Consider the following 15,480-nt stretch of genomic DNA (forward strand, 5'->3'; position numbering starts at 1 on the left):
ATAAACCCACCAGCACTGAACTGACTTGCCAAGAGGAAATACAGAGTGACTCTTACATAGGTGGGTCACTTAAGTTAGACTCTCCTTTTTACTAATGAGAAATTATTAAACCTGGAAGCCATGTAAAAGTTGATTCTGTGTTTAACTCAGATCTTTGCAAATAAGAGTGGTTTTCTTCATCTTCTTTCCTGCAGTACCAAAAATATTTGACATTTCCTTATGAACAGTTATCTACTCAATCCTCAAAATGCTGCACTGCACAGACATCGTCCCAGGGCCAACAATGTCCTCAGAAACTACCTGAGTGGAGTCAAAGCGGTGTTTCTTTTAAAGACATTACATACATAGGACCTTAACAGGGCATTCTGACCTGTTCTAGACGCTACAGCTTGGGGCGCTGAGAAAGTTCTGGGAAATTTTTCAGAGCTGATTAAAAATCTGGTAATATCAGATCCAGAATAAAAGTCAAAGGATTAGGACTGCTTAACCTGGAATAAAGAAGTCTAAGAAATAATCTAACAACATAAATCTATTTGAAAGATGAGCTGGTACTATGTTAAACTTAACAGGAAGATTCAGACTATGCAAGAAACATACTAATAAGTACATTCTGGAAATTAGTTAAGAAGGACAGTTATGTGCCAGTCCCTCCTGCAGGTCTTTGGGATTAAATAAATCCTTATCTGCTTCCAAGCATCTGAGTACAGTTCTGCCAGAAGGCAGTGGGGAATACTACCTGACCTCTCAAGCTCTCTGCCAGGCCTTTATTCTATCATTTTGCTGTTAGCCATCCTTTGGTTCATTTTCACAAAACTGAAGAAGTCTGAAAATTATTAATTAATCAATTCGTAATTAAAAAAACAATTCTAACACTGCCCTGAATAAACTGAAAAAGGGCTGAAAAGCAAAGCTAAGGATTGGTGGTGGTACCCTTATATATCAGCTGATATACATATCCACAGAAGCAAAGAATGAGCTTTCTAAAATGTATCAGGTAGTTGTAGGTTCTCCACTACTTCAAAGTGAAAAGAAAATATGAAAATACTACTAAACAAATGCTTTTAATTAAATTATCGTGATTATACATCACCAGTGTCAACTCTACATGTGACATCAAAATACCAAAAAAAAAACAAAAAAAACCAACCAAAACCCCATAAAAATAAAAGCCACCTTTTTAAAATGACTATTAGATATGTCTCATTTGACAGACAAGAGGTAAATTCACATTTTCATCCTCTGAGAAAACTCTGTAATACACTTCCAATCAAAATACACATACACTAACACAAAGTGAAGTCACAGTATTACTATCCTGAGAGAAGACGGGCTGGGCTCTCATACCTGTGGTTACTTATAACATCAAAGGAAAGCTGGGAAACCCAAGTACATTTCAGTTAATGTAATAAAACTATGATTAGTACAACTGCCTTATAATGAGTAGTCAGAGAAAATGATCAGAGAAACCATTTTTTGTACCCAAAGGATGGGCCTGCACAAGTCAATATGCATAATATTAAAATAAGATTTACCTCTATCGTAGGATCATATTCATCCACAAAGTGATTCTGAATTAGCTGTATCGTCAAGGCACTCTTGCCTACGCCACCAGCTCCAACTACCACAAGTTTATATTCAGTCATTTTCAGCAGGCCTTATAATAAAAATAATGAAAATGTGACTAAATTAGAACATGTGCCGCACATGAGGTTAATGTAACCCAAATACTCTATCAATACACAAATTCACCTTTATACGGAAAATTATTTTCAAAATAACTTCACAAAATTCAAGGAAACACCAGTTGACAACAGATGTATATTGCAATGAATTGTAGTTTGTTTACTAACTCCCTCATCAGCATTTGAGAACAACGCATTCAGAGTGCACAGTTCTTTTACCTTAGATTCAGGCTGCTCTATCTAAAGAGCCAGTAGTCTGCTGTTCCGCAGCAGTTAATGGCTCTCGAAGGAGCAAGCCATGACTTCGCTCAGGACAAGTGTTGAGTGCGCCGCTCTATGTCCCGTGGACACAGCCGCACAGAACTTGTTGACAGCTACCGCCACAGTATTCCTCACTGATGTGGGCCCCTAAGAGTTACAAGTGGATACGCTGAGTGTCTCTGTTGGAGCCGACAGCTATAGAAAACTTTTTAAAAGCATCATTATGGTCGTTCTCCAGGACAGTTAGCAAGAATCAAACTGGGGTGGCAGGAGGATTGTCAAAGCTAGACACTATGCTGGGAAAATAAAAACTGAGATGCCAAGCAGATGAGGACAGTATCTGGTGACATTTTAATCTGTAAATTATCTGCTGGGTAAAATAATGGTGTAAAAAATAAGAGAACTTTGAGAATTGTGAACTATTCAGCATAGATCATCTGATCATCAATCACAATATATGCTATTATTAGTGCTGAAAAATAGCACTTTGCAAAGAAAATAGAATTAAATAATATTTAAAGACAAGCATGCTTTTAATGAGAGAATTTCTAAAAGATGTTAGTTATATCACAGTAACCCACATGACTTTTACTCTCTGCTTGTCATATATCAACTCCCAACAGTAGCAATAAGTATCAACAACACGTAAGGTTTAACAGCACCAACACAGACAATGTTTTTTTAGTTAGTTTCTAACTCTTTGAAATGAATGTATCTACTTTAATCTCCTTTCCCTCAATAACTACATTACTACAAATTTAAGTCGTGAACTGGCAGTCAATGTCCAGCAATGTACTATAGGGTAAGTAGTTCCAGATTAATCAAAGTGCAGATATACTATACAAACATTATATACATGCGGCATCCCATTTACTGAACCCCACCACATCCTTGCTCTGGCTCTACTTCCTGAACCCATTCCCAAAGAGCAGACAGGCCCAGCAACTGCTGTATCACAGTTCCTCACGGGCCTGCTCTGTGCCACCTAGGCTTGTCTAGGGCCACCGTCAACACACATTATGTCCTGTTTTGCTCCCTCTTTTCATTCCTAATATTGGCCATAGCAAATGTGATCGGTGAGGATAATCACAGCAAAATGTATCCTCTAGTTCCCTGCCCACCCCACCCCTCCAATAAAATTTGGATAGCCTAGAACAGTAGTTCTGAAAATGTGGTGTAGGAACCCACTAGGGTTCCTAAGACTTTTGGAGAGAGTCCAAGAGGCAAAACCTGGTTTGATGATAATGGTATGTGGTGATTTACCCTTCCCACTCTTATTCTTTCACAAGCGTATACAATAGAATTTTCCAGACCTGTGATCACAATACATTGACTACAGAAGCAGCTATGAGGATCCAGCTATCTTCTGCTAAGCCATACAATTAGAGAGATTTGTGAAAGTGTGAAACAATGCCACTCTTCTTGCTAATTGTTGCATTTGTTTTGGAAAACAGTTACTTTTCATTAAATATTCTATTTCTGTTACCAAGTAAAGGGCTAATTATTTCTTTTTTTAAATGAATTAATATTGTTTAATTCTCCATTCTTATTTCTGTTGTGGCAATATTGACACACTCCACATTGGCATCTTCAGTAATTTTGGAGCCTTATGGCCAGTAAGTGAGCTAGCTAGTCTAGGGGAGACTGTGGACAAATACTGGATTAGTGCTTAGCTTGTACATACACATGTGAATTCTCAACACCACACACTTTCTGGTCTACTTTTTTATGCAGTGGTTATTTCTGAAAAAAATCTTTGACTTGGATTTCAAAAAATCAAGTTTCTTTAAATCCACTAGAGAGAAATGGGTTCCCATGAAAAATCACAGGCCAAAGGTGTCCCCCGTGTCCAAAACTACATAAGCTAGTAAGGGGTGGAACTGGGACCAGAACTGAGCATTTCATTCAGGCAAAAAAATGTTCACTTTTTTGGTCATAAAAAATAATGAATTATCACTTCATCTACTGTCTATTAAAACCAAGAATGCCTGTGGACGGATACAGTCTAAGGTAAACAGTACTGCTATCAACCATTTTTGACGTCTCTAGCCCACTACACGATCAAGTCAGCATTTCGGACCTTAGTCACCTAAGAATGACATCACTCATAAGGTTGATTCTGAGATGATGACTATGAACAGAATTTTTTCCCTCTGTAATTTCTTTTGAACGATTTTTTTTTTCCATTACAAATGTAACATGTATAGTAAGTAAGAACTAGAAAATGCTTTTTTGTTCTTAACCACTCGTTTTGGTGGATTATCAAGATTTAAGAAGGCCAGTTTAGGACTTCACCTGCACCACTGCACATGCCTCAGAGTATTTCAGGCACTTGGCTGGCAGATTGCTACAATTAACTTCTCTTGTAGGTCGCTTTGAAAAAAAAAAAAAAAAAAAAAAGGGCCTGAGAACCGTTTAGGAGTACTGTAATAACTCCTGGGATGGGGGTCAAATTTGTACGCATAAGGATAATACAGAAGGCACGGGGGAAAGGAAAACAGGCAAATTAAACTTCACGTGCAATTTTAACTACTGCTGTTTACACTCAACTAGCAAGGAAAGAGCCCTGCTTCTGCTGTGCGGGTTTGCTGTGTGTGTTTTAACTTGACAAAGCAAAACAGACCTTCTGGGATTAACTTTTTCCTTTACACGAAGTCCAGGCTTTACGTTGCAGGGTGTTGGCCACCTGTTCTTTCACCACCATCTCTACCTCCACCACCTCCTTTGTGGCCACAGCAATGTCACAGCCCATACGGGGGGGGGGGGGGGGGGGGGGGGAGGGGAGCCGTCAGGAACTCGGCTGCAGAAGCATTTTTTCCAAACACAATAACCTCCATCAGTGGTCTCTAAGCACTTTCCCCTGCGCCTCCAAAACGCGACCTCGCCTCTTACTCATCTATCCCCCCTACACACTGAAAAAGGACCACAAGCCGTCCAGTCTGCGCTTGGGGAAGTTTATACCTTCGTCCCAGAGATGAGAGATGCAGCAGAGAAGGCAGCAACCGAGGCAGCCCAGTACTAGGAAGGGAGGAAGAGGTGCGGGAGCGGAGAGGAGGGTGAGGGAAGGACGGCGAGGGGGAGGGGAGGCCGGAGTGCGGCGGGAGTAACCTCCACCGCACCCGACCGCCCAGAGGGGCGGCCCGCCCGGCCCGCGAGTTTCTCCCCGGCCGCCTCCAGCCGCGGCTCTCGGGGAGGAGGAAGGAAGGGGTTCCCCGTCCAGGAAGCAGCCCCAGCGGCGGCCGCCTCCAGCCTCACCCTCCTCAGCCCCGCACCGCCCATTCCTCATTCCCCGCGTCGCCGCGTCTCCCCTTGCAGACCGCCCCCCCTCCCCGCCACCGGCCCCGTCCGCCCGGCGGCCCGCCCGCCCAGGCCCCGCACCCGCACCCGCACCCCCTTCCCGCCCCTCCAGGGACCCCTAATTCATTCACTCGCCGCCGGCCCCGCCCGGCGCCGGCAAGGAGGGTCGGGACCCCGGCAGGAGCCGCGAGGGGTGGTCCGCTCTGTACCTCTCTCCCGCACCTGGGAGCCGCCGAGCCTCTGGCCCCCGCCGCTGCCTTCAGTGCCTGCGCCGCGCTCGCTCCCAGTCAGAAATGGCGGGGGCCGGGAGTACTGGCCGAACCGCCGCCGCCACCGCCGCCGCCGCCGACCGCCGCCACCGCCGCCGCTGTGCCTCCGCCGCCGCGGCCGCCGCCTAGGAAAATCGAGCTCCGAGCGCACCGATGAGTTAGGGGCCGGGCGGCCGCAGAGGGCAGAGCTATCGATGCGCTCGGCGCTCGATTCCTCTCCAGACGGGAGTGCGGCTGAGGGCGGTGTGGGAAGAGGGAAGAGCTAGCCTGCTAGAGCCGCCGGGGAGAGGGAGGGGGCCGGCCCGGGCCGGGGAGGGGGCGGACCAGGTCGGCGGAGGAGGAGCGGGGGCCGGCGCGGCGGAGGAAGCGGGCGGCTGGGGCGGTGGAGGGTGGGGACGCGGCCGGCGTAGTGGGAGGGGGGTTGGCTTTGGGAGGTGCCTGGGCGCGCGCGGGTGGGGGCGCAGGCGGATCCACGCGGGGCCCGCCCCCGGCTCCAGCCTCAGGGCGGGCCAAGAGCCGCAGACCCGGACCCCAGCCGGCGCGGGCTCCGTACCCTGGCGATGCCGAGGCCAGCGCCGCCCGCCGCTGTCTGGTCCACACGGTGGAGCTGCAAAAATCCCGCCACCCCTGGGGTCGGCCTGCACTTGGGTACATTAATTTACAATCATTTATTACAAGTAAATAAACATGCAGTCACCCAAAGTAGGAGGCGACTTGGGGGACCTCGGAAGAGACCTGGCCGCCAGTTCCCTGGCCCGGAGATTTCTGAGCACACCTTGATGATGAGCACACCTTGATGATTACCACTCTCCACAATCGGGGGCTGAGAGCTAGCCCCAGGCCCAGACAAACGCGACAAAACCTTTCATCACTAATTAAGCGGGGGGCGGGGGGTGGGGGGGGGAGCGGCGGATCTGTTGTTTTCTGTTGTTATTTTTATGTATATTTTGAAGCCATCGCGGGTCACTCAAAACGGCGACCTCAGATATACCTAATGGCACCTGACAGCACAAGCAGACGACAGACTATTTTTAAATAGAAGTGCCCTTAATAGTCTAGACCTGAGGAGAATCATTCAAACATTAATTAGAAGACAGATTAATCAGTTAACGTTCGGGGAGTTAGCACGTTAAACAATGGAACAATTAAACATAACTCTAGCATGCCCGGAGTCCGCGTTGATAAACTATCTATAAATGTTTGAGGGAGTTTTTTTAAAAATTGAGACCTGGCAGACCGGTGTCTATACCCAGTAGGGCCACCCATCTGAGTCTCTACTCGTAGCTCTGTCCCTCTAATCCGCATCGTAAAACACGAATAGTTATTTTAAAGTCCAACTAGTATGTCTGTACTAGTTATGTAAATGTTTATAAGTTTTTATAATCTTCCTCTATTGAACCTTTTTTAATATATAATGACTTTCTTTGTCTCATAACTTTTTTAAAGTCTATTTTGTATAATCTTAATATAACCAACCGAAGCTCCCTTTTGGTTAGTACTTGCATAAAAATGCATAGAATATCTTTTTTTTTAAAACCTATTAATGTCTTTGGATCTAAAATGAGTATTTTCTAGATTGCATATTGCTGGAACATGTTTTTATTTTATCCATTCTGCCCATCTCCGGAGAAGGCAATGGCAACCCACTCCAGTACTCTTGCCTGGAAAATCCCATGGACAGAGTGGCCTGGTAGGCTGCAGTCCATGGGGTCGCTAGGAGTCAGACACGACTGAGTGACTTCACTTTCACTTTTCACTTTCATGCATTGGAGAAGGAAATGGCAACCCACTTCAGTGTTCTTGCCTGGAGAATCCCAGGGACGGGGAGCCTGGTGGGCTGCCATCTATGGGGTCGCACAGAGTTGGATACGACTGAAGCGACTTAGCAGCAGCAGCAGTATGTCTGTTAACCTAGGCCTTACACCAGCTGCCCCCTTTTCTTCCTTCCCCTTACGTGGGCTGTACTCTGCCAGGCTGTTTCGTGCCTCTTGTCTCCTGGCACCTGGAACCAGGTAGAAGAGGCAGAAGAGAGGAGACAGGAAACAGGGCAGGGAAAAGAATATGCCTGCCCTAGTTCAGGTAGATACTAAATGCACATATCATCTTTCTTAATCATCACAACCTCATGAAGTCAGATGCTTTTCTCTAGTTTACAGAGGAGGAAACAAATTTAGATAGGTTACAAATTGGGTCCAAGTTCACACAGCTGAAAGGAAGTATCCTTCATGTCAGATCATGTTCTGCTCAGAGTGGCTGCCGTCACGCTTAACATAGAACAAACATCTTCTCCACATCCTCCATGGCCTTAAATTATTTGACACCCTTACTCCCTTTCCTTTCTAAACTCTTATCCAGTATATAATCTGTCTTCCTCACTTCCAAAGGTACATGCTGGTTCCTGGCTGCTTTTTTGAAAATGCAGGCAGGCTTCTTCAGGGAATTTGCACTTTTGCTGCCTCTTTATCTGGAACACACTGCATGGTGGCTCAGCTGGTAAAGAATCTGCCTGCAATGCGGAAAACCTGGGTTTGATCCCTGGGTTGGGAAGATCCCCTGGAGGAGGGCATGACAATCCACTCCAATAAGACAGAGGAGCCTGGAGAGCTACAGTCCACGGGGTCACAAAGAGCCAGACGCGACTGAGCAACTAAGCACAATACAATATATCCAAAAAGCCTTCTTTGACACTTGTAAATCTTTGTTCAAATGTCTTCTAATGAATTTCCCAAAAGATCACCTGGTATTGCATCTCTGTTAAGTATTAGTAACTCAGTCATGTCCGACTCTTTGGGACCCCATGGACTGTAGCCCAACACATTCCTCTGTCCGTGGAATTCTCCAGGCAGGAACACTAGAGTGGGTAGCCATTCCCTTCTCCAGGGGATCTTTCCAACCCAGGGATCAAACACAGGTCTCCTGCATTGCAGGCAGATTCTTTACCGTCTGAGCCACCAAGGAGCCAGAGCATTTACCACTTGTTCTAACACAACATACAATTTATTTTGTTTTCTTGTCTCTCTCCTATCAGAATATAAGCTCCATAAGGGGAGGGATTTTTGTCTGCTTTACTTACCACTACAAAAACAATAGACACTCAATAAGTGCATGGAATGTTGAATGACTGATGTTACCCTACTTCTGACCCGTGTGAATCTAAATCCTTCTTTAGACAGAATACCTCAAAGTCTCTGTAGTCTTAACAAAATCTGCTTTTAAACTTACCCACATCACCTTCTGATATACCACACCCTGGAGATTCTAGAAGGCAATGGCACCCCACTCCAGTACTCTTGCCTGGGAAATCCCATGGACGGAGGAGCCTGGTGGGCTACAGTCCACGGGGTCACGAAGAGTCGGACACGACTGAGCGACTTCACTTTCACTTTTCAGTTTCATGCATTGGAGAAGGCAATGGCACCCCACTCCAGTGTTCTTGCCTGGAGAATTCCAGGGACGGGGTAGCCTGATGGCCTGCCGTCTTTGGGGTTGCACAGAGTCAGACACCACTGATGCGACTTAGCAGCAGCAGCACATGATGGACACAGTGAGTTTTCGTTACTGAATGAATTTGCACTTATTTCTATGTTGCTTTGTAGTTACCCTTCAATGTAAATCACAGATTTATTTTGTCCAATTTCAAGTACATGATAAGCTCCTGTTTTCTCTGACAGCTGCTAACGCAGTGTTCTCCCTATAGCTGGTGCTCCGTAAATCTTAAAAGGACTATAATATAGAAGAGGGGAAAGCTTTATATAGCACTTCTGTGCTGACTATGAAAATTCTGGCATGAGCAGAAATGTAATCCGTCACATGTCTCAGTTATCATCTAGGCTGGAGATTGCCGAGACCTGCATCCCACTCTGTTCTGTGCACCCCACACCCCTGCCTCACCTCACACATTTTCTCTCTCCTAACTTTTTTCATCTATTGTAATGTAAGTATATGCACGACTAGCCTTTCTACCATTGGTCCTAAGCAGCCACCTCCTCCCCAACAAGCTTTTCTTGACCCTGGACTTAGAGTGGGCTAGTTAAGTCCCTTTAGTCGTGTCCGACTCTTTTTGACCCTCTGGACTATAGCTTGCCAGGCTCCTCTGTCCATGGGATTCTCCAGGCAAGAATACTGGAGTGGGTTGCCATGCCCTCCTCCAGGGGATCTTCCCGACGCAGGGATAGAACCTGCATTTTTTATGTCTCCTGCATTGGTGGGTGGGTTCTTTACCACTAGCGCCAACCGGGAAGCCCAGACTTAGAGCTGCTGCTGCTACTGCTGCTGCTAAGTCACTTCAGTCGTGTCCAACTCTGTGCGACCCCATAGATGGCAGCCTCCCAGGCTCCTCCGTCCCTGGGATTCTCTAGGCAAGAACCCTGGAGTGGGTTGTCTTTTCCTTCTCCAATGTGTGAAAGTGAAGTCACTCAGTCGTGTCCGACTCAGAGCAGTGGGTCTTAAAGGAAAGCATTTCATGAATCATCAGGCAAATTTACAAAAATGCACGTTCCTAGGCCCCTGATCCAGATATTCCATTCAGTTGGTCTAAGATGAACCAGAAATCTTCATTTCTGAAAGTTGAGAAACTCTGATCTAGAAATACTCAGATTCCTCTCTCCTTGGCAGTTGCACTTTCTGCTAGCTTTCTTTGCCTGAGTTGCATAGTCTCCCTGACTTTGCCTTTCTTCACCTGCCCCACCCCTACCCCCCCAAGGACACACAGACCCACACTGATGCGGCAGAAAAAAGGAATGACAAAAAGTATTAATATAAACTTTGGTGCTGTCAGACTTGCTCTAAGAGGTAACTGAAGTTTCTACCTTCTACTGTTATACACTCCTGGGCAGGCAGCCACCTACACATGTACCCACACTCACATCATTTTGCTCTTAATGAAGATCATGGGCTTCCCTGGTGGCTCAGGGGTAAAGAATCTGCCTGCCAATGCAAAAGATATGGGTTTGATCCCTGGGTTGGGAAGATCCCCTGGAGAAGGAAATGGCAACCCACTCCAGTGTTCTTGCCTGGGAAATCCTATGAACAGAGGAGCCCAGTGGGCGATAGACCCTGAGGTCACAAGAGCTGGACACAACTTAGTGACTAAACACCACCACCCAATGAAGATCATACTTACCCTTTCCTTCATGGGGTACTCCCTGATAGAATCAAAAGCTAAAGCAACAGGGACACCCTTGTGTTAGTTGGGCTCTTATGAGATATAAAATGCCAGGCTGCTGCTGCTAAGTCGCTTCAGTCGTGTCTGACTCTGTGTGACCTCATAGACGGCAGCCCACCAGGCTCCCCCGTCCCTGGGACTCTCCAAGCAAGAACACTGGAGTGGGTTGCCATTTCCTTCTCCAATGCATGAAAGTGAAAAATGAAAGGGAAGTCGCTCGGTCGTGTCCGACTCTAGCGACCCCATGGACTGCAGCCTACCAGGCTCCTCCATCCATGGGATTTTCCAGGAAAAAGCACTGGAGTGGGGTGCCATTGCCTTCTCCAAAATGTCCACAATACTGCAGATGCTGAGGGTTTATTTAAAGAAAATTAGGAAACTTTAGAAAATCGTATCATATCATCAGCAGAACTCCCATTTGTTCCAGGAATCAACTGCAGCTCTTGTGTTCCAAAATAGGCTCTGGTTGCTTGCTCAGCCCCTCTTTAACAAGCATCTATTGCCTATACTCCAGTAATTTTGCCATTCTCTCAAATCCGCATCCCCCTGCTTCTTTTTCATAGTCTCAGCCTGTACTGCCATCTCTGCTTCTGGTGACCACTCCCTGTGACTTGTGTTTAAAACATCCCAAGAGAGAGGATCTAAATGTATCTGTCATTCATTATTCATTAGGATGGGCCTTTATGGGACATAGTTTTCCTGATGGGCTACCTGATTGGTGACTTGGTCTTCTTTATGCCTGCTTAGAGACCACTGAAAGAGATGGGAATACCAGACCACCTGACCTGCCTCTTGAGAAACCTATGCAGGTCAGGAAGCAACAGTTAGAACTGGACATGGAACAACAGACTGGTTCCAAATAGGAAAAGGAGTACGTCAAGGCTGTATATTGTCACCCTGCTTATTTAATTTATATGCAGAGTACATCATGAGAAACGCTGGGATGGAAGAAGCACAAGCTGGAATCAAGATTGCCAGGAGAAATATCAATAACCTCAGATATGCAGATGACACCACCCTTATGGCAGAAAGTGAAGAGGAACTCAAAAGCCTCTTGATGAAAGTGAAAGAGGAGAGTGAAAAAGTTGGCTTAAAGCTCAACATTCAGAAAACGAAGATCATGACATCCAGTCCCATCACTTCATGGGAAATAGATGGGGAAACAGTGGAAACACTGCAGATGATGATTGCAGCCATGAAATTAAAAGACGCTTACTCCTTGGAAGGAAAGTTATGACCAACCTAGATAGCATATTGAAAAGCAGAGACATTACTTTGCCAACAAAGGTCCATCTAGTCAAGGCTATGGTTTTTCCAGTGGTCATGTATGGATTCGAGAGTTGGACTGTGAAGAAAGCTGAGCACCTTTCTTAACTGTGATGTTGGAGAAGACTCTTGAGAGGCCCTTGGACTGCAAGGAGATCCAACCAGTCCGTTTTAAAGGAGATCAGCACTGGGTGTTCTTTGGAAGGAATGATGCTAAAACTGAAACTCCAGTACTTTGGCCACCTCATGTGAAGAGTTGACTCATTGGAAAAGACTCTGATGCTGGGGGAGATTGGGGGCAGAAGGAGAAGGGGACAACAGAGGATGAGATGGCTGGATGGCATTACTGACTCAATGGACGTGAATTTGAGTGAACTCCAGGAGTTGGTGATGGGAGGCCTGGTGTGCTGCGATTCATGGGGTCGCAAAGAGTTGGACACGACTGAGCGACTGAACTGAACTGAACTGAGAGACCACTGCCTTTGTTTGAGTGCCAATCCTGGGTCCAGACAGTGGAGGCCAAGCAGCAGGACATGGAGCAGGGAAAGTTAAGCAAGAGGAGCCACCTATGGATGTTTACATGGACCCTCCATCAGTTTTCTCAGATGGGTTGCTGAATAGGTGCTACTTGAAAGTGAAGTCGCTCAGTCGTGTCCGACTCTTTGCGACCCCATAGACTGTAGCCTACCAGGCTCCTCTGTCCATGGGATTTTCCAGGCAATAGTACTGGAGTGGATTGCCATTTCCTTCTCCAGGGGATCTTCCCAACCCAGGGCTCGAACCCGGGTCTTCCACATTGTAGACAGACACTTTACTGTCTGAGCCACCAGGTGCTATTTAGATAGGTTTTTAAAATTAATTAATTTTTGGCTGCTCTGGATCTTTGTTTGCTTTGCACGGGCTTTCTTCAGTTGTGGCGAGTGGGGACTACTCTTTGTTGCAGTGCGCAGACTTCTCATTGCAGTGGCTTCTCTGGTTGTGGAGCACAGGATCTGCGTGCACGGGCTTCAGGAGTTGCAGCACGCAGGCTCGGTAGTTATGGCTTGTGGGCTCTAGAGCAAGAGCCCAGTAGTTGTGCCACACGGGCTTAGTTGCTCCGGGGTATGTGGAGTCTTCCTGGACCAGGGATCAAACCCATGTCCCCTGCATTGGCAGGCAGATCCCTATCTACTAAATTACCAGGGAAGTCCTGAATAGGTGCTATTTATTTCCCTTAGCCAGCACATAGTCTCCTCTGGACACTTATTGCATCAGACTTTGTGTTCCTTTTTGGCGTATCTGTTTTCTCCACTAGGTTGTTAATTTCTCAAAGTCCTTGCCCCATTTTACTCTGTATCCTCATTGAAACGGCTCTATGTAGTGAATGAAGTTATAACAAAACTTCTGCCTTGTCTCTGCATAGTCACTTCGTCTCCTCTAGCTAACTTCTAAGACCACTTCATTTTTATCTATTTATGTATTTGGCTGCACCCGGGCTTAGTTGCAGCATGCGGAATCTTAGATGCTGCATGCAGGATCTTTGCTTGTGGCGCGTGAACTCTCTAGTTGTGGCACGCAGTAGTTGCAACTCGTGGACTTAGTTGCTCTGAGCCGTGTGGGAGCTTGGTTCCCTGACCAAGGATTAAATCTGAGTCCCCCTCATTGCAAGATGGATTCTTAACCACTGGACCACCAGGGAAGTCCCTCTCAGATCATTTCTAAATGAATGTCCAGTCATCTTCTTGAATGCCTGTCAAAAACCCAAATTCCCCATCTTATTTCCCCAAGCTACTTCCCTCTCCCTGTTTTTTCCCTCACACTCAGTCACTGTCATGATCCTTCAAAACACTGAGATTTGAAATTTTAATGTTTACCCTTCTCTGCTTGCAAGCTCCTTTTAGTGATACTTCCTAGTCTTTTCTCATCTCTGCCTCATCTACATTCCTTCCTTCACACCTATGTTTCTAGAACAGCTTCCTTACCTCCTGGCTTTCTTCTTTTTCGTTCAGGTCACATGCTGTTGCCAAGTGAATCTTCCTTCCACATGTCTTTCATCGTCATCAACCATATATTCTGTACCGACTCCATAGAGGCTGCACTCATACAGATTATATATTTTAAAAGTGTAAAGAGTTACAAGCTAAGTTCCTAATGAGTACATAAAGACTGATCATTACCTTAGAAAATTAGAGAGGGGAAATGATTACTGGCCCCAGTTAATCCTTCACAAAGACTGACTCTTGCTTATAAATCCTTATTAACTCTATATCCAGTTGAAGCAAGTCCAAATCTTTGGCTCCCAGCTTATGATAGGACTCATAGTCCGGCACCATCCTGCCCTGAGATTTTGTCCCCTGCCTTTTCCCAAAGATGCCTTCTTTCCCTCAAAACAAATCTCCCTTCTGTGCCGCAAAGCTAGGATATTATGTCTTTACTCCTTTCTTTTCACCAGGCATCTTTTTGCCTCTCTCTTTGCTAAAATTCTCTTTCTTTCAAGATCTAGCACAAGTCCTTCCTCCCATTTGAAAGCTTCCTTAATTATGCCATCTCTTTTTGATCTCTCTCTTTATTATGTCATATGAGTTAATCATGTCTTCCCAAGTAAATTCTAAAATCCCAGAGGCGAGAAGCTATCTTAGGTGTGTGACCCCACCCACCCAAACAAGCCTAGTTCACTGCAATTACTCAATACCCACATAATACATATAACACTCTTATCAGCAAGGTAAACATGATGAAAGCAGTGTTTGAGAAAGATTAGAATGGCAGCTAAAGGCAGAAAAGATTGGAAGGAAAAAAGACCTCAGGTAAGGTGTTTTGTGGATCATGTAACAGTACAGCGAGAATAATATGTTTTAAGTCCCTTCACACATGTCTGACACTTTGTGATCCAATGGACCGCAGCCCACCCAGCTTTTCTGTCCGTGGGATTCTCCAGGCAAGAATTCTGCAGTGGGTTGCCATTTCCTCCTTCAGGGGGTCTTCCCGACCCAGGGATGGAACCCAAGTCTCTTACGTCTCCTGCATTGGCAGACGGGTTTTTTTTACCACTAGCACTGGCTGAATTTCCAGTCTTACGAACTAGAACAAATTGGTGAATCTCTGGGAGTTTCATGTTTAGGAATGGGATGGGGACATAAGGGTTACTGATTGTTGAGCTCCGATGAGCCGAACAAGTTTTATACAATCTTGTAAACAAACAGCACATCTGTCTCCTATCTGTCCGTTTCTCCTGTTTCTCACTGGGACCACTGTTCTCCAAGCCACCATCCATCATCCCTTTCCCAGGGGACAGTCAACTGCTAACAGGTCTCCTGGCTGCTATTGTTGCTCCTCTGCAATCAAGTCCCATAACAGAGCAGCCAGACTAATTCTTTTCAAAGTGCAAACTGAATCGTGTGACCAGCTCAAACTCTCATTGCACTCAGAGTAAAATTCAAGCTCCTTCAAACTATTTCATGGGGTTATTTTTGTTCAGTTGCAAAGTTGTGTCCGACTCTTTGCAACCCCATGGACTGCAGCATGCCAGCCTCCCCTGTCCTTCACTAACTCCCGGAGATTT

The 15,480-nt window shown here is 45.9% G+C and overlaps 1 protein-coding gene across 6 annotated transcripts in view; it reads right to left on the reverse strand.

The window, feature by feature from the left end:
• Positions 1-14,025, reverse strand: part of KRAS (KRAS proto-oncogene, GTPase) — a 51,048-nt gene extending 37,023 nt beyond the window's left edge. For 2 of the 6 annotated variants that reach the window (XM_055572223.1, XM_055572237.1), the window contains exons 1-2: positions 5,450-5,577; positions 1,533-1,654 (exon numbers count right to left, since the gene is read on the reverse strand). In XM_055572223.1, coding sequence (XP_055428198.1) covers positions 1,533-1,643 — 111 coding nt within the window. In that variant the 5' untranslated portion in view covers positions 1,644-1,654; positions 5,450-5,577. Of the gene's footprint in view, positions 1-1,532; positions 1,655-1,901; positions 2,081-5,449; positions 5,645-13,900 lie in introns of those variants that run through there. The other 4 variants (XM_055572215.1, XM_055572228.1, XM_055572198.1 and 1 more) reach the window with 4 other exon arrangements.
• Positions 14,026-15,480: the final 1,455 nt, after the last annotated feature.

This window comes from Bubalus kerabau, chromosome 1 (assembly GCF_029407905.1).
Source record: "Bubalus kerabau isolate K-KA32 ecotype Philippines breed swamp buffalo chromosome 1, PCC_UOA_SB_1v2, whole genome shotgun sequence".
Classification (NCBI taxonomy): Eukaryota; Metazoa; Chordata; class Mammalia; order Artiodactyla; family Bovidae; genus Bubalus; species Bubalus kerabau.